This window comes from Harpia harpyja, chromosome 1 (genome assembly GCF_026419915.1).
Source record: "Harpia harpyja isolate bHarHar1 chromosome 1, bHarHar1 primary haplotype, whole genome shotgun sequence".
NCBI lineage: Eukaryota > Metazoa > Chordata > Aves > Accipitriformes > Accipitridae > Harpia > Harpia harpyja.
In genome coordinates this window covers 57,004,831-57,025,063 of record NC_068940.1, presented here as the reverse complement: position 1 = coordinate 57,025,063, position 20,233 = coordinate 57,004,831, and the positions used below count along the sequence as shown (strand labels likewise).

The 20,233-nt window shown below is 38.4% G+C and overlaps 1 protein-coding gene across 5 annotated transcripts in view; it reads right to left on the bottom strand.

The window, feature by feature from the left end:
- Nucleotides 1-20,233, bottom strand: part of TPK1 (thiamin pyrophosphokinase 1) — a 324,730-nt gene that overhangs the window by 248,403 nt on the left and 56,094 nt on the right. For 4 of the 5 annotated variants that reach the window (XR_008236464.1, XM_052795439.1, XM_052795420.1 and 1 more), the window contains exon 2: nt 15,202-15,276. The exons of the other annotated variant lie outside the window; for it this stretch is intronic. Coding sequence is in view for 2 of the 4 variants with exons in the window: in XM_052795420.1 (XP_052651380.1) it covers nt 15,202-15,276 (75 nt within the window). In the remaining 2 variants the exon portion in view is untranslated. The remainder of the gene's footprint in view (nt 1-15,201; nt 15,277-20,233) is intronic. 5 annotated transcript variants of the gene reach the window in all.

Below are 20,233 nucleotides of genomic sequence, written 5' to 3'. Positions count from 1 at the left end.
AATGTCTTATTAACTCTGTACAGACAGCTCATCCTATTGGAAACTACTCCCTTCGTTTCCTGGGGAAGGGCAACCCTCGCTTAGACTTCCACTGCACTGGAGTGCGATGAAGTCCATTAGGCAAACGCAGTGAAGGCAGTAGAGGATAACACTTCTCCTTTCTGAAACTCTGACAGAAGCCAAGGAAACAACTACTGTTGACATGAGTAGGTTCAGGATTTCTGTCTTAAGTGCCTATGGCTGCACATAAAAGATAATGATATAAAACATCTGAATAAGTGTCTTGGTATTATACATGAGTTTATTACTTCCTCGTGAATCTACTGGAGAGCATTAAGATTCTGAGTGAGACAAATGTAATTTATTTGCAGCCCAAGACATCAATATTTGTTCATATTTCTAAAGATTTTACATTAGAGATTTTGACAAGGTAAGTGTGGCAGCCTGCACTTTCAGCGGCTATCCTTTGCACATGAGCATAGGAGAGGGTTAATTTTCAAATGTGTCAATAAAATCCATTTCACAAGTCTTATGGCCTAAATAATATCAGTGGGCAATGAACTGGAATTCACACTCATTTGGAACTTTAATAGATTAAACTCCAACAGAAAGCTGGCAGATAAAAAAAGTTGAGATTGAAAAATGGCTCCTAATGCTTGGGATTCATTTTACCGCATTCCTCCAAAGAATACTTGTCCAAGGAAAGTGTTACTTTCCTTGGGTTTGGGGTTTGTCTGCCTGAGTTTTTTTGTTAAAAACTAAGACTCCACCACCTTGCAAATTTGTGATTCATTCTCCTACACAAACTGACATCCAGAATGGTATGCCAGCTCATCACCCACAGTCCATCATACTTTAAGGAGATAAGCATTGAGCCAAGATTTAATGAAGTCACAGAAAAGCTAACCAATGGTTTCTACGCTTTACAGTGTTTTGCCAACAGGAGCTCAAAGAAGATTTATCCACCTCATCTTTACTCTCTAACCACTAATAAATCATACAAAAAAAGACAACGGCAGCATTTGGTGTGCATTGCTATACAAAACCTTCACAGCTGATGAAGGCTTTTGGTCTCTTGCCTTATCAAACCCAAAGTCTCCATGTAAGTCTTGAGAGCATAAACTATGAGGAGCTTTATTGCTTGAAAAGTTCTCAACAACCACCATACACAAAAAGAAGACTTGCTCTGTATGGATACTCACATCTTAGCATGACAGGATCTCTTCCCAACTTTCATTTGTAAATGAGGAAAATAAAGTCTCAGTTAGATGAACACGTATTTTCACATGACTGGGTGGGATTTTCCAAAGAACTGAAGGTGACGAAACTTGCCAATTTTAAATAGCTCAACTGCTCCAGGCTACTTTGAAAAAGCATTCCTTACACTTATTTATGTTTGGGTATATTACTACTTCAGCGTTTCTCTCAGAATGCGCAAATATGCCATATATTCCCCAGAAAAATACAGTGTGTCGATCTTCCCACTCAGCTTCCCTCCCAGCTGCTTCCAGCATGGATGCAGAATGCCTTTTCTAAACAAAATAAACCTGTGCTACCACACTACCAATAGACTGAAACAACATTCTGAAAAAACAGTTGTTTTAATACAAGTAAATGAATGGATGCTTCTCAGTCCCTGGTGAACCCGGGGACAATTTGTTTATTTCAGCACTATATTTGAAATACTGAGTGAACCAGAAGATATCCCAGAAACGGTTTAACGGTCATGTCATCACAGTATTGGTTGCTCGGAACACATAAGTTTGAAACTTGGCTGTGGTGCCAGATGCTCCTTTTTACTGTTTCCCTCAGTGCCTGGAAACATTTAGCACTTCAGAAAGACCGGAGAGGGGATGTACTTGCAGTATGATTTCAAACACAATTCTGATTCTGGTAGTGGTTCCCAAACAGAAAATGAGGTATTATGTGAGAACCAGAAACATCTCTAGACCTAGAAAAACCTCTTAAGTGACCTTCTATAGAGACATATGGCTTGACAATCACTCATCTATGTTTGGACAGAGAGGAAAAGTTCTTCCACAGAGACGTCAGGGAAGGACTCAGTGCCCTGATGCAAATCTGTCTATGTTCCACCTTCATATCCTACTTTTTCTAAATTCCTTGGGGCAAGGTCAATAGCTCCTGAGTGACCATAGAAAAAGAAATCACTGCAACTCCCAAGGGAGCAGAGACTGAAATGACTTCTCACCTCTCCACACGGAGGAAAAGTGAAAAGGAAGGAAATGCACTTGGTTTCCCAAACCGAAGCTCAAAAATCTTCAGCCTGTATCAGAGTGGTTTTGTCTCTAATCAGAGCATTATTTCTTACCATTCTCTGTAATTCTGAAGACTTTAGCATGAAATCACTGAATCCACTGATATCCACTCTCTAGTAGCATGTAACACACACTTCTACCTCCCACCTGAATGTCTACAGTGGTCTTTCAGTCTCAGTAAGAAAAAAGGAATGTCCACAGAAGTTCCACTTCTACAGGCTAAACAACTGTGTCTATGAATGAAGAAAAACACATCATTAAGCCTGAGTTGCATCAACCAACCACACTAATTCACAGGAAACAGTGATATTCTTTTATAATACAATGCTAGATAAAGTATCACAAATAAACTAGGAATAAGCTTAGCAGGCCTAAAAAACACCACCAAACCATTCCAAACAAAATCTTTTATAGTTGCTTTTTAGCAGTGCATTCAGTTTGCAGGCAATGATCATGCCATTCTTCTGGAGCTGGGAATGAGACGGATACTTCTTTATTATAGTCAAATGGGACACATAAAATGTAAATCAAATTTGCTGCCCCAAAGTGTCTTCAAGATCCTTTTTCCCTAACCTTTTATGGCTAGTGAGATGGGTTATCAACTACAGCATCCTGCACTGCCTTGATAAAGAAGTGCCCTAGACAATATGATGCTACTGCATCAGCAGGGACAAAGGTTCAATGCACCGTTATTCATGTTATTTTAAGCAGTCCCAGAAGGGATAAGACAGCACACTTACAAAAAAAAAAAAAAAAGAAAAAAAAATTGCTAAGACTTGCAGCAAACTTCAACAAATATTGCACACCTCTAAATTTAATATCTAAATGAGAACAGCAGTGGCATGCACTTGCAATATAAGAGAAACCTCTTTTAGTAAAGATTTATTACACTAATAACACTAGAGCCTACATATTGTCCTGCACATTTTGAAAAAGGACACTGCATATGTATATATAAATTGCCAGAGATGAACAGTGGGTCACAAACAAAACTTAAAATGTTGAACTGCTTCAGCCAAATTGATAGTGCATTTATTATTTCTACCCTTTTTATACATTTTTGCATAGTCAGTTCTGCTGCCAAAGCATTTCTAGAAGGTGAATACAAAGGATATCAAGCACTATAATCACTGAATGAAATATGACTGATGCATTAATGCTCACTCAAATCTATAGATCTAAAGAAAAAGCAATAAAATTAAATGCATGATTTAGAAGTAAGCTTAAATACTAAACTGATCCTAAATTCACTGAGGAAAGCAAACTTCACAAATCACTGCCAAGAGCATTAGCAATCTCCCTCCCGGACAAAAGGTCAACCTTAGATGCCTTGTTAATATGTATCTGGGTTTTACAAAGTTCTAACCCCAGTGTTGCTCTATGACAAAGGTGCATAGGCCTACAAAAAAAAGAGGTGGTCAAGGAAAATGACAACCAAGGCAAGTTCAAAATTAGATGGTAGCTTTGCAGTCTCCAGGGTCTTAACCTCATTGTCCTTCCCCTATTGCTATATAGAAAAGGAAGGTTTGAGATGGCTAATGGGAAAGACTTGAGGTAGAAGACAGATAACAGTGAGACTAAATAAAGCAGATTAACTATAGATACCAGCTGCCACAAAATTGACTTGCCTCTTGTTTTTGCAGTAAACTGGCCAAGGAAACAGAAGAGAAAATAACCTCACATCTGGGCTGCTATTCAGCCCTCCCAACCTCCTCAATTTTAGGTGCCTAGCAGATGTATCTAAATTTCTGTGGAGAGCCAGAAGACAACTCGGATCTCTGTCCATCGTCTAAGAGGAAAACACAGGCACCAACCTAAGAAACTCCAGCTAAATGTCCCAAGTTAAGTGAGATGTAACTGGGGGACCCAGTGAACTACTACTAAAGCAAAATGGGAAGTGCAACTTTAAACTTCATCAGTGTGACATTTAGTGAACATTTGCTATGCCTCATGCACCCTCTTATGCTTTCTCTTCTCTTTCAAGAAGCAGAGGGAAAGGCAGACTCACAAAAGAAAGGGAGACTGGCTTTTGCCAAACAGCTGCTAATACCACATTTATATTACAGCAACATCAAGGACAATGTATAGACAAATTGGAAGAACCAGTCTACTTCTGTAATATGTTGATATTCTCAGGGATTAAATTAAATAAATTTATTTTAAAAATTTATTTTTTTATTTATTTAATTTAATTTATTTACAATATTTAAATACACCTTTGATATCACATAACAGCCTCACATACATTTGTCAAAATGATTACATAGGTCAGCTAAACAGAGTTGACACATGATCTATGTCACACTCAGGTCAACTCATTTGGCAATGACCAAATTTGACTTCTTGAGGATGTTTTGCTGATATTAATCACCTCATCAAAAAATCACATTCCAGATCTGTAATAACTTCACGTCTTTTTAGCAGTGAAAAAGTGTAAGTCTGAATGACCACATAGGCTCCTTCAAATGCAGCAACTGTCACAGAGGACACAATTTTCCACACCTTATGAAGTTAATACCAATTCCATCATTTGCCTCATTATCATCTGGAAAGAACAGGAACAATGTTTACTTAAACTGGGATAGGAAATAAATAACTATGAAAATTAGAGAGAGATCATTTCAATATTTCTCCTGTAATGTAGGCCTACCTAGAAAATCCTGTTCCTTTTAAAATTCTTCCACTTGTAGATTTTACAGATTGAGAGAATATACCACACTGCTGCATTGTAATGGTTTGTTCACAGTCATGCTCCGCCTAAGGAGTAACAGACTTAATATTTATCCTCCTAGGAATAGAAGGTATAATTCTCATTCCCTTTATCTTGGATTAGCTGTCATGACAGTAAGGGGACTGTTCAAACATCCAGTGTTTTCAGTGGTTTTAAATCATGATGAAACACAGGCTAAGCTGTTAAGACATGCTGCATGACTGCATGCCTCAGTTGCTCAGTGCTCAGCTTCTCTCCCAGTCCTGGGTGGGTAAAAGGGAAGGTTGGGATGTATTTTAGAGGGAGGGTCACTGTCCCCTTAAAGCCAGAGCCCATTTAAGATGTCAATTTGTGCAACCAAAACCAACAGATAATCAAAGTGTCTTTCTTTTTGAATGATCTGATTAGCTGCCTTAACCCTGTATTAAACATGAGTTGAGTTATTTTGTTGAACCGTATCTTTTCACAGGCCAAATAACTTCCTCAAAATTCTTTGTAAAAATCTTAAGATTATTATTGAAGTGCAGAATTGGCATAGCCCCAAATTAATTTTAAGTCATTGTGACAGCATGTTACAAATGCGTGGTCTTTCTTAGGCCACTTTTGTTGCCCAATAGTGGAGTCTAGGTGCACTCTGAGCCTCTCCAGTTCTTTCACTTCAAAATATTTGGGGCCTCTTCGAAGATTTGCAAAGTCAAATCAGTCCCTCGAACGAAACACATTTCAAGAGTGATGTGCTAGACTTTACCATCCAGTCTAACCTGACTATCAATTATTCGTAGGTTATTACACCTCACAAACACCAAGCTAACACTATGGACTACTGGAAGCTAGGAGCTAATGCAAAGTGCTTGATGCAGGTAACATTGCGAACATTGAAAGACAAGTGCATGTTCAGACATAAGCAAAAACCTAGTTACCTGCTGAACAACTCATACTGCCAGAAACAGAAGTCCCAAGGAGCCATACCCTGAGCTCTGAACATAAGCAGCAAGGGTTTGAAGTTTGAAGGAGCTGGAATTTTTCAAAAGAAATTCCAACGGAATAACATTCATACTCTACAGCACTGAATACTTCAGTGCTAATGCAGCTTACAATGAACCGGCATTCATTCGTGTGGTAACACCTTACCCAGGACATTCAAGTTAATGTTAAACTTTATTTCAGTGAAAACAGGAGCAGGCCCTCTCTAAAGAATTTTATGAAGGTCTGAGCCAAATTAATTCTAAGTCACTGGAAGAATATTGATATCAAGAGCCTCTACATTAGGTTCCTACTCATAAAGCTTCCAACAATGGAAGATGATAATAAAACACTTCTAAAAATTATAGGTTGTCCCTGCTATTTCTGAGGTCAATGGAATTTTCCAGAATGAGAAACCTATGACAGTTTTTTCTTTCTGCTCCCATGGGATTCACTGTCAGTGAAACCGAAGTCAGGCTGCTGTATGTCACCGCTGCCTCCTCAGTGTACTAGATAAAGAATTCTGAACTTGTGAGGAAAAAAAAAAAAAAGGTGTTAATAGCCACAATACTCGTTCCATTTTTATGTGCTAAGTTTTTGGCTTAAGAAACTGAAACTGAATCAAAGTCAACAAAGCTTCATCCATTTACATAAGCAAATCTTTGGTGCAATCAGAAATAAACAAGACAAAAAAACCCCAACCAATACTCCAAAGTTCTAATATGGAACTGTTCAACTAATACGGATGTTCAACAGCTGACCATCCATGCTGTGTCCCATATATTAACATGTTTATGGCAGAGGAAACAAACTAAAATAAATTCAGAAAATCCTCAAATCATTCTTACAATTTGTCATGCTCAGATAATATAATTAGCACTGTACATAGCTCCTTTCGCTTATCCCAACAAGATGCAGTTCACACCAAATCCAGCAAAACTACTTGATCACTTACTTTTGTTACGTAAAGCATAAGAACGACCCCAGTGAAGTCATCAGACTTAACTGTTTATTTGGTATCAATAAGAACCATCTTCTTCTTACTGACACTCTTAGCGTCTCCAGCTAGGTACCTAAAAGTGAGGAGCCCAGACCTCCATTAACTTTTGAAAAAATCTGGTCTTCCTTTGCCTAGGAATAAACAACACCCACGATCCCAAACTCAAAACACATCTGCATGCATCTCACACACATTTTGAATAACCTAACACCAAAATCTATTAAAGAAGCTTATAAGTAGTGACACTATAGAAGGTAGCTAACAAAACCAGGAAGCATCACAGAGAAAGCTGTCTTTGACACAAGTCCATCAATCATTTTAGAACTTATATGGTAAGTTGTGTGGCAAGCTATCTAACCAATTACACAAAAAAAATCTCACTATGCTGTTTTCAAAATGTAAATACACATAGTATTTTTAGTAACACATTTATGTAATGCTAAAATCTAACAAAACAGCCCACCTGTACAAAAGAGCAGAGATAATGAGTAAAGCAGAAGTTAGCTATTTTCTGACTTACATGAATTTAAAGTTCAATTTTAATACTTGATACTATGGGTGAGCACAAGACAGTATGTAAACCATTTAGATGAGAAAACCAGCAATCCAACATCCATATTCTCAAACTACTCATGTCCCTCCAGGCAGCAAATACAGTGAAGGATGCACACTCCATCAGCCAAGTGACCAATAAATACTAGCATAGTATCAACTTATTACAGAAGAGTTAAACTGTTCACTGGCTGAGTTACTCATTATTACAATCATGGCAATAAAGTAATCAAAACTTTTAAAATTCAAAGGCTGGAACCAAAATTAGATTTAGGTAAACTAAGAAGAGGAGATCCACTTTTAAAAAGCAAACACCATTTGAAATAACCACTGGACCAAGATTAATGGTGAGGTGTTTGTACTAGTATGGCCTTTTCTTTTTTTTTTTTTTTTTTAAGGGGAAAAAAAAAAAAAAAAAAGCTTTGTCTGGCCTAAGGCAACCCTGGAGTAAGAGAAAAAGGAAGACTAAACCACAATGGTTTGATCCATCACAGCCAGTGAGAAGACCCTGACGTCAGCAACCCCAGATAACATCCATCTTTTACAAGACCTTACATCTTCACCCTAGTAGTGGATTCATGCTAAGCTCTAGCTATGAAAAGAATACTTTTGCCCTGTAGTGACTCCCAATGAAACAATCTTTAAACACTTTTCACTGTGTAGCTTGAGGCAATGAAAATCCAAGTGTTCCTTTTACGGGATTAAGAACCTGCTCTTTTCTGCCACAGGTCTTTCTTACGCTAACCTCATGCATTCACCCCTGCTCCGTAGGTTCATTCCCAGGACCATTTCTCTTGTTGAATCACTAACAAAATGAGCTATTAATCATTTTTCTATTGCCTTATGCTTCCGTTTCTGCTTGGGATGCTCTAAAGTATCCTCCTGACAATATTTTCCAAAGCTCCTTCTTTCAACTGTCCTCTGGGAAACATCATGGTAACCAGATATATAGTACGATGCTATCAGAGGGTTCTATATAGCAAATCTTGTGACAATAGAACTCCGCTAATGGGATTTGCATCCCAGCTCAATAGAAAAAAGCACTGTAATAGCCTCCCTTTTTTTTTTTTTTCTTGTGCTGTAATCATCTGTTATGCTCTTCACTAGTACTTCAAAGTAATTCTCTATTGTTCTGTTACTCTGAACTTCAGCTCAGCAGGGCTTAGCTTTTCAAAGCATCACAGAGGGGGATCTTAATTACTCATTTTTTTCATTTTTCAAACAAAATCTCAAATCCATTAAACAAACAAAAATTCCTTTTAGATCTCAGAATTTCCTGTTGCTGGATTCGCAGAGAATTAAAATAAAAAAAAAAAAAAAGCAGCCTAGTATGTCTCAAGTTTTATCTAAAGACCTGATTCTATCACAGCTACTACTATGGTGAGGGAACTTGAACTGTGCAAAAGGCCTGGAAGATCAGCTCTGTTCTCAGCTTTGGCAATAACTATCTAAAAACTCGCAAAAATCAATGAGACCTACTTTTCAAAGTGTCCACACACCTAGGCTACCTCTCAAGAGCCCTGGTTCTGAACCAGAAAGGCACTAACAATATATGTGTCACAAATGGAAGAATTTTACCATATCTCTGGAGTCCTAAGCTTAGTTTTATGAAGATAAATGTAAACTTCCAGTTCACCACTGAAAGTCTGGTAGAGGTCAAGCTTATACACGAAGTCATGGACAAAGCTTGGTCTAGAAAAACTCTCTTCCCCAAATCCCTGCTAGTGCAAACTATTGCAAACTAGCCAGCCCTGATCAGGACCAGATTTTCTTGTTCCTAAAGTATATTGTAGATTCCCTACCCTCAAGAACACTTGAAATAACTTCCCACAGGCTCCTGTAGTTGAAGGACATTAAGTCACTGCATGCAGTCCAACAACAGGAACACCACTGAAAGAAAATGTTGTTTAAATCTAAATTGAGTGGCACAGAACAGCAAATTTAAGTTACTAAATACAGACTAGAAATTATATTCCTGTTTTGATCCAAATGTGGAAAAATGAACCTCATTGTTGACTTACCAGGAGTCTAATATTACTCAGGGGAGAACAAAGTAGTTTAGCTGAGGCCAGCGCTAAGAGTTACTGCTAGTCTGGATGCCTGCTAGAAAGTGCAATAAAGCATACAAGTCCATGTGACATCCCAATCACCATTTTTATGAACATTTTCCTATTTATTAATAGTAGCTGCTCTAAATTCACTCAAGTTTTATGCCAGCTGCCAATTCTGGGTCTAGTACAAATTTGAGATATATTACAAGTAAGTTCAGCTAGAAATGAAAATAAAAGGTGAGAAAAAAGTGCACCATATGCCAACAAGGCAAGTTCACTGCTGACATGTAAGAGGGCAAGTGAATGGCTGTACATACCAATAATTCCAGAAGCGTAGGTGAGTTCAACCACTAAAGACAATGGAGGAAAAGGTATCAATCATGGAGAAGAAAAAATGGCACCAGAGAAAGCCAGTTTATTTCCCTCCTGGTATTAAACTACAATACCCTTTTCTCTGCTCTGAGACATTCTAACTGTTCCAACTAATCTGTCACCTTCCTGCAGTATATTTACCTGAGCTTTGCATCACCACTTGTATTTATACCTTATTTACCTTTGTACACAGTTCTTGGACCTTAACAGAAGACATTCAAAATATCAATCACCAATTATATTGCAGACAAAAGCATATGGAACATAAAATGCATGGGAGCAGGTAGCATTCAAAGACACATGACTGAAATTCATGATACAAATTAGCACCCTTCCTTACCTGATTACTCAGGAAGAGGAGGTATTTTGTAATTTGCAGCCACCTCCAGGTGCTAACAATCCATTCATTAGCAGCATTTTCACCAAACAGTAGGCTGACCTTGACAGGAAAGTTGCCTCACATTCAAGATACTTTTTAAAATCCAATAGCCACTTTGTTGTAAAATGGGTATTGATAGAGATGGAGACTTGAAAAAATCAATTTATGGATAAGCAATCTCAACAGATGTAGTGTAAGAAAATACTGTTGACGTGAAGATAATCTAACACAGTTTGGATTTGAGTTATTACACTGCTGCTGTAGAAGTATGCTTCCTGCTACCTCAGTATATAGACCCCCCCAAAAAATATAAAGCTGAAATCTCTAGGGTGAGCAACATTCCTCTTGCTGCAGTTCCTGCATGTTCATGATCTACAAAGTGTCATAAATTGCCTATATACTGTGCATATAGAGAAGTGGCTGGTAGGGCAGCATAATAAGGAGACATAGCTAGACCCCAAATTCCTTCACTGAAAAGATCGGTCCATGAAAGAGACTGTTTAGGGAAGTACTCCTGAAGGACAGACATTTTTGCAGCACACTGTCATAGATATCTCCTTCCCATCTGCTTGTCCAACATTAAATACGCATCCCACAAGTCAGGATTCAGTCAGCCCGTTCCAAAAGGATGTTAGTAGTTTATTCTAGTACATCAGCCAAGGACATTTTGTAGTATGAATGGCTAATATTTAAAGTAGTTCAACATGTTCTGTTTGATTAAAAGCTTTAATGGAAAGTCTTTATTTGCAGAAAAACAACACAATCCTTTTGAGGAAGGCACAGTGGCTAATGCATCGCAACCATTGTAAGAATTGAAAAATACCCATTTTCTCACCATAAAGCACAAGTGTAATAGTCTTCCTCTTCAGCCAAGCAGAACTACATTAACCAATATTTTAATTCTGCAACTGCATTTATCAGTAAACCCATGGATTTAAGAACAACCAGCCAGAAGTTAAATGGAACCTAAGGAAAAAAACTATTGTAATATGTCTTTCTCCACAAGCAAATACGAAGATGTTATTTAACAACAAACCTGCCATTCCCAGAAATACAGCACTGATGGGAACGTCATCAGATTGCTGTAGAATGTTGCCATTTTACTCTGATTCTTAAAATAATAATCTTATTTTTCAGAGCACAACTTCTTGCTCTTTACAGCTGTCACTGTCAGTATTTTAGAATGAAAAGTACTCTAACAATGCACAGCCACTTAGCAAGCTACCATCAAGTGAGGACATGAAGACAATTCTGGATCATTTGAGTAGTACAGCTTGTAGGGGCAATGTTTTCAGAAACAAGAAACAATTTTCAGATCCTGAACTTGAGACAATTTTACAGAGGTAATTTCTTAGCACTGCAGTAAATCTGCCCCTTTCCTGGTACTTCACTAGGGAGACATCAAAAAAACAGAAGCGCTTGCGATCACTAGATATTGCTGAAATTCCTGGCATAAATGTCATTTGAGTTTCTGATTAAAGAGATTTTAAAGAGCAGAATCAAAATCTCAGGAACTTTTGTTTACTGTGCAGAAAGCCCCTTCTGTTTTCAGCCACTAAAACCTGGGTCTCCATACTTTTCAAACTTAATGTAGAGACAGCTTCGGACTTTAAACTCATAGTCATTTCTGTTAAAAATATATTTACATTGAAACCACTTGCAAAGTAGCCCTAGCGACTAATGTAAACTGGATTTTTTCCCTACGTATTTTTTTTGTTAAACAGGATTCAAACCAGGAGCTAGAAACTTCGCTGAAATACAAGCAGGAATTTAGGATGTGTGACAGGGTTATTAAGGTAAGGCCTCACTGGATCCAGTCTTCCTTATAGGAACCTCCTGGACACAAAAATGTGCAGCTCTGAGAAAAGCAGGGCCCTGCCTCTTCCACATATTTTCCACAATTAGGATAAGGACTGCAAGAGAAGCTGTACAACTTCCACTGGTAAAAATGGCTGCATTAACAGCTACAGTCAAAGCACTTTTGATGGATTTGACTAATGTTCCCAGCCCTGTGCTTACTAATAGACTATTTCCAGCCCTCTGCATCCACCTCACCTTTCCATATTTAGTCTCCTTATATCAGCTTCACTTACAGTGAGACCTTTTTCCCTTACCTATTCCCCTTTACTGACCTATTTTCTTCAATTTCTCTTGCCATTTGGTTTGTTCCCTCCGCACTATACCCAACCCAATAAATCCTTCAGTGGACTACCAGTGTTTCTGCCATATTATTCCTCATCCTGCTTTTGCAAACTATCCCTTCTCCAGCACTTCATCCATAGCACCTTTAGGACAGCACTAATACTGTATGACTGTACCTAACACAAAGGGAACGTGTTCTAGATTGGTTTACTACAGTAATGAGTATAATAAAGTAAAATCATGGTAGTCTTTTGCCTACACTACCTCACTATTGTCACTTATCCAGCTTGTACGGTAAGAGTGGTAAAAGCTGCCTGTCCCCTGGAAGTGAAGAAATCAGATTTCAGTGTCTTTCACAAAGCACAGGGAAGGAAGTTCATGCAAACTTGTACAGATCGAAATAGTTCTTTTCAAAGCATGTTAGTAAAAATAGATTTCATACAAGCCTGCAATAAGACAAAGGCTAATTAGCTACAACCACTTTTTCTTGAGGTCAAGAGCAGTTACACCTGGGATGATTTTAGCCTAGAATAGCCAACACTTATCGATGTGATTTTTATATTTTTATTTTTTTTTTAAACTTAGGACATATCACATCACACCTTCATTTTTACTTGATGTTAAAGTGACACGGCTAATGAAATAAGTTATTTTGATAGAACACAACCTACTTGAAAATAACACTTATGTCTCAGCATTCTGTACTTGGTATAACACCCAAGACTGCTGTAACTTAGAGAAGTTGGTCAATATTTTATCTTTTTTTTTTCCTCTGCATTTTTCTCTCCCTTCTTCCCCCGATTTGTGTAGCTGGCAATATACTGTGGATCAACAGCCCCATTGTTTCCTTTTCATCACTACTTTATGAGATCTCAAGCATATACAGCTGGTCATTAACCACTGTTTCTAAGGATTTCACTCTTTCAGAAATTCTTTCAGTTTACACACCAACACCCCCAGGTTCTCCTAGTTCTGCAGCAGTCTCTCTGCTGGGACTCCTTCAGAAGCAGGATCCAGGAGGCACAAGATTGCTGACACCTACAGTAGATCACTAGGATTGTCAGTCAGGCATTGCCAAAACCTTGTCCCGGATTCACTGAGGTTTACTGAAGCTGACATGTTTTGAAGAAAAACATTTCAGGTTCACTATGTCACCACCTTCCTCTGTCATTTTACTTAGAAAATATCCACCTATTTCTGGAAGCTACCTACCAGCAAAAGTCTTATTAGCTTAAATAGGGCTTCTGCTCTCACAGACTCTGTGAAAAACCATTCACAGCACCAGTAATTACTTTCAATACAGTTATGCTCAGAGGACAGAAACCCATTGAGGTAGTCTCAAGCAAGACAGTCTGTGGTCCACTCGATTTTATTCAGCTTCTTATCCCAACCCTTCACTGAAGCACTACAGTTAAGGGCCCATTACTGTTACAGCAAGAAGCACTCCATGTCCCAAGGGTCACCCTGCACAGGTTTGCAACAGGAAGACTTAAAATTCCAAAGAACAGACAAAAAAAGTCTGATTAACAGAACACAGCATAAAAGCAACACATGCAAGGTACAACAAGATGCTAAATACTTCTCTTCAGTAACTGTGCACATCCGGTTTGCTGTCTCTTTTTTAACCTCAACCCTCAAAACACAGGAAGTGTGGGACAAAAATAAGTTCAAAACACTTACCCTTCTTCCCTTTGTTATTTAATACAGAATATGTCTTTCAGTGTATCTTTTTAAATCAAAAAATATGTAGAATCACATCTAGAAAAAAACACTAGACAGCCCTTCCACTGAGCACTTCTTGCTGATATTGCAAGTGAGAGAGCCCATTTGGGGTACAGTACTTGTTCAGATGCTTTGAATCATCCTGTGCAAGTCTCTCCCTTCTTTTCTCACTCCTCTGCCTACAGAGGCACCTAATTTAGGTTTACTGGAATTAAGTGCTATGAATACATCATGCCCGCTTCATCCCTTACTCCAATTCCTTTTAACTGTACACCTACCCCCTGTAGCCTACTGTACCCTACACCCACCAGCCCTTATGCCTGTGGTGAAATCAAATAGTTCTACCTGCCCCAGTCAGTTACGAGGAATCTCTCTGCAAGGTTCCCAGCCTGGTAACAAGTTAGAGACAGTCCCTGCGGTTTGTCAGAAAGCTTCTGAAGGACTACATTTCTGCACCAGAGGAATTAATAGCTCCAAGCTTGTAAAGATTTACATATCTCCACAAAATGTCACTAGATCTGCAGCTATCATACCAGAGATGATGATTAGCACTGTGCATATTAAACAAAGGAGTAGTAAAATCCGATTTACATATTTCTGACACGCACGCAAATTCCCACTGCTTTCACAACATACCTACACGGTTCATTTTATTTTGATTAAAATTAACACATTTTACTGATGACCTTTAAAGAAATGCTCACTTCCAGACTCTTAAATGCACCATTGATCTACTATACTTTGTCAGCAAAACAATGATCATTCCTAAGATGCCTCTGAAAAGCTACAGTCCTACACAGATCAGTCCATAAAGCTCCCACTGACGTAAGCAATGCAGAGATGCAGAATTTGCATAATCAGCTCATTTGCTGCATTCAGCAACAAGGGACACATTCTGCAGATTCACACCCTCACCAGAAGGTTCCTCTAGTTAAGAGGAAATTGCCACATTGCAATTCAACAGACATGAAGTACATTAGCTGGGTAGCAGCTAAGTAAATAAGCAAATGAAGATGTATGTGAGTTATTATTACCTTTGCTCCACAGACAATGAAAATGACCTTTGTTGAAAGGCTGGTTCAGAATCAGAAGGCAAAACTTCAGGCTTCCTGTAAGATAAATGTTGATTCTTATTAGCAAGAATATTGATTTTTTTTTCCCTTTTTTTATTTTGCTTTTGCCATATTAATTTTAGTCCAACCACCTCAGAGCAACTACACTAATTTCCTTGCTGCTTAGGTTTCATCATTTTCAGATCGAGAAGGTGCCAGAACTTCATTAGACACCTTTTACTTGGTAGGGTTTTGTTAAACTTTTAATTTATAAGTGACTTTTACCCACTGAAGGCCATCCTCAACAGGACCCCACATCTACACAGTGCGCTCATTTAACCTCCCACTTGCTGCTGCCACCTGGATGTAGCATTTACTGATATGAGCTTCGCCTTGGCTTCTATTAACAAGGAAGGCTGTAGATGACTTCATATGAAGCTGTCTCTAACCTAGGTCCAATATTCCACTCTTCTGGTGGATGCAGAATTCTTGCTGCCATCAGTGGCTTCTGTGCCTACATTTTCATATACCATGTAGAAGCTCTAATTGTGGTAAAACCACTCTGGTAGTTACTTTACAAATATAGAATGAAAGGCCACACCCAAGGAGCTTAAAATCAAAGCTAGTAAAAGCAAAAGTGAACTTTAGCCTGTGTTATCTAGGTGATGATGCAGACTAAAAATCTCAGTGGATTTACCAGCAGCCTGAACTGATCCAACTTGATTAGGCTACTAAAGCCTCCTGCCCTAGCCATATGTCCATTGTGAAGGTTGATAATAAACCTACAAATATAAAAGACTTAAAGTAAAAAGATTTATGATATGACACACTTTGTTTTCAAAGAGTAAATACGTAAATCTTATGACAGTTGCCTGTGGTGGGATTGGCATTATTTCACTTCCTAATTATCTTGCCAATCATATAGGAATACAAGTTTCCCCTGGAGCTTGATAGCCTTAGGCAATCAGGTTAATGAATTATTATTTGGTCACATGAAGCCACTGTAATTGAAAAAAGAAAGCCTCTATCACTAGAAAGTCTTTCAGGCAGATCCAGTATAGCAGGAGGCAGAAGGCTACAGGTAAAGCTGTGGCTTAAGCTATATGACATTACCAGGGAAAATACAGGTGGTGAAAGTCCTGTAGGTACAGGAACATCTTGGGGTGGGAGTAGGGAGGGGACAATCTTTAAAAAAACAAATTAAATGCATGGTTAGGAGCATGAACTGAAGGTTAGGAGATTGAGACACCACTATTCTGCATCTCGCCTTTCAAATGATTTAGGGTTTCTCCACTGACCCATTCTATGCCTCAGTTCCCTACAACAGAAATAACAGTACTGCCCTCCTTTTTAAGTATCAAGAGAAACAATACTGAAGACCCAGATAATTTTTACTCCAGTAAAAAGTCTACATGTTTATCACAGCTATCTTCTGTGTGGTTCTTTCAAATACCTTTCCTCATGTCTTCCCCTTGCATCTTTGCTGACATGGTCCACACCTCTAATTCATGTATATACAGGGAAATAAATTTACTTAGAAAAGAATGGAGAGGTCAGAGGACCAAGTAAACAAAGGAAAGTGAGAAAAATCGTTTTCTTTGTGTAGTCTGAAAAGTTTTGTCTTGTCCTTGAACTTTAAGAGAAAGGTAGAAAACAATACATTCAAACTAAGTGCCAATTTCCAGCTGCCTCGCAAAATGAGACCTGAGCAGCAGATCTCCTAATGATGGTTAAGTGAGAAAGGCTGCCAACTCCTTAAACACCATCATCTAGTGGTGCCCTCCACTGAAGAGAGCCGGCAAACATCACAGGTTCTTTTACTGATATAATAGACACAGGTGCTATAAACCTATTCCTCCTGTTGAACCATGAAAGGCATTTCTGTGTCTGTTTTAAACCCTTAAGCCGTATCAGCATATGAAAACACAGTAGATTTTTAACTTTTTTTGCACATCAGGAGGACTCTTGTTATATACTGAGATATGTATTTGAAGCCAAGGCCTGGCTGCAGGTGTCCACACTGAGACTTCAGAGGCTGATTCTTCAGAGATGACAATTCCAAGAGCTTCCAGTGAGGCCTGCAAGAGCTGCTGGCTCTTACTTGTCCAGTTACTGCAAAGAAGCAAAGAGGTAGATGCCCCAGCACACACAATTACGAGGGGTGGTGGTGTGTGGTTTGGGTTGTTTGTTGTGTTGGGTTTTTTTAAGCACAGTTATGGATTGAAAAAGTGGAGAAATGGAAATTATTGTTTCTCCTGCTTTTAGAAAAGTGAACGTGTTCCAGTCATTTCAAACCACTGCAATTAATGCATGATAAAATGCTATGATTAATGCTACCAAAATGAGCTTAAATGTCAATATTTTAATGGCGCTCACTGAGTTAATATAAAGCTGCACAAAGGGCTCGGTCCTCGGTAGATGTAATACAGTAATAAAATTGGGCCGCAATAATTTACAACCATTGCCCTAAAAAATATTAACTGGGACTTCTGATGGCAAAGACCACGTCAACAGACAGAATATGCAACATCCATCACTCTGAGAAAAACTGATGAGAGCTCACTGTGCCACTGCATGAGCACTCTACTGGCTATTTGTTTGAAAACAAATCTACTTCAAGGCCATTTATCTTTAAAAGCCCCTAACAAATTAGGAAGCATTTATCTCCTGGACTGTCTGCCCATCCATTTTTCACACAGATAATTAGCACCCTGACCCAACCATTAACAAAATTGTGCTCTATTTGGACTAACGGGAAAGAGAATTCTGTAAGCCAGAATTCAGCAGCAAAAATAATCTGTCCCCAGATATGGATATCTCCACTGAAGAAGCTTTTGTTGACCTTTTGTTAGAGGCAGAACAAGTTGGTCTCTTGCACAGTTTCTTCCATTCTTAGTATAATTTTCTCTTTCATTATCTACTTTTCTTACAGCTTTTGCAGACTGAGCAAATTCACCCATGTGCAGCACAAGCAGAAAAGAATAAATTCCTCCATACAAAACCTCCAGCTTATTCTTGATGTTTACATCAACACGGAGAATGAATGGAGCCAAGTCCCACAATGTAAGTCCTCTTGTAGAGGAATTAACCGTGCAGTAAGGCCTAATTTCTACAGGACAGGAGGACAGAAGGATGATTATAGAAAATTTTTACTTGCATTTAGGAACCACATTTGTTCATTGCCAGGCATACTTGCTTGTTTTCCTATTTGCTGCTTATATACCTTGCAGTCTTATAGGCATAACTTACAGATGTATGTATTAACAGGTGCACAGCTACATCAACAGCCAGTTATATGCAAAAATACAGTTAAAAAAAAAATCTTCTAGCAGACTTCAAAAATTCCTAGTCTTTGGATAAAGCTGGATCATTTTAATCCTGCCAGAAACAGAGAACCATTTCCTTACTTTCCTGGGCTGCAAATCAATCAACAATCCCTACAAGTCCCACTGGGACCATCAGTGAATAACCTCATTCTTTCTGAAAACTTTCTCCCTTCTCTGCTTTCCAACCATTATTTAGGTGCACTTCTTTGACGAAGCTTTTCTCATGGTTGCTTAGAAAGGCCTTTAATCAAAGGTGTTGTGAACATCTCTGACAGCCTATGCAATGCCTTTTTACCCCATTTTAACTCAGAAGAATTCCAATATATTTTAGAGCGCACATTTGCCATTCCAAAAGCCTTCTTGGCTTCTCCCTGTCATATTATACTCATCTAGCTATTCTATAAATATTTATAATATCATTATGCATTTTTTATTAAATTTCCCCTTGTCACATGCCAGTCTTCAGGCTGTATGTCTGTCACAAAGCATACGCAAAAGGCATATACATTTTTAAAGACAACCTTTTCTCTGGTAGCCAATAAAATAATATATGCCCCTTCTTTGTTTCCTTTCAGTGTTACAATAATATCACTAGAAGTTATTCCAAATACTGTGAGTTTCCTGGCTATTGAATTTTCCGAGGGGGAAAAAGCTTTCATTGCTTCAAACTAGAGGGCCTTTGGGAAAGATCACTGCTATTCCCAGTCTTTGTGAAATGATGTAAGCAGTAACACACAATGGGGAAGATACGCTGTGCTAAGATACCAGCGTGCCTCAAGGTGCTAACGAAGTATGACTCCAAAGTCAGAGCTTCAACCACAGAAAGGGGCTTCCACTAAACAATTCACATTTTGATCTGTTGTTTGGTATTTGTATTTTACTGCTTGGCTGAAGAGAAGCCATCCCTCTCCTTTCCAATGGTCTATCAAGCATCTTCCACAAGGAGGCAGGTTTAGTACAGAGGAAGGAGGAGGAAAGAGACAGGTGGTACAGGAACAGAGGGATTTTACCATTAGTAAAGTATTTCATTAATTTAATCTAGAAAGTTGAAAGTTGGAAGATGGTTATAAATTTTCAGAAAATTTCTATACTGGTAGAAATACATCTAGATATCCAAGATACTAACCAAGATCCCTTGAAAGATACTGCAGAGATTTGGGTTACACATACCCCTGATCACATAGGTGGGAGTCCAAATACACAATGAGCTTCTGAGAAAAACACTGAATGATCCCACTGAAAATTTCCTTATGCTCATGTTGCTGCTCTCACATCAGTCTGCTTTCCAGGATTTAAAAAAAAAAAAAAAAAAAAAAAAAAGTTACTTGGTTTCCAGTACCATCATTCAGGAAATTCCTGCCCCACAGATTTGTCTTTTAAATGAACAGTCACTGCCTACTTAAATATCAGAGTATGTGGGAAGGGGCAAGGCATTTTTTCACAATTCCAAAACAGTGACACTGATAAAAGACAGCAGAGCAACAGGCTGAGGCAGCTCTTCATATGGCAGTTGAAGTTTCTTCTGCTGAAGAATTAGCATTGAAATTGTGATTCTAAGAATTCCACATAAGTTATATTTAGTGGGAGCCTATCATAATAAACCCTAAAGAAAGCAGTTCATGAAACCAACAAACATAACAAAATAATGTTCATGCAGAACTACAATTAAGATATATAAGGCTATTGCT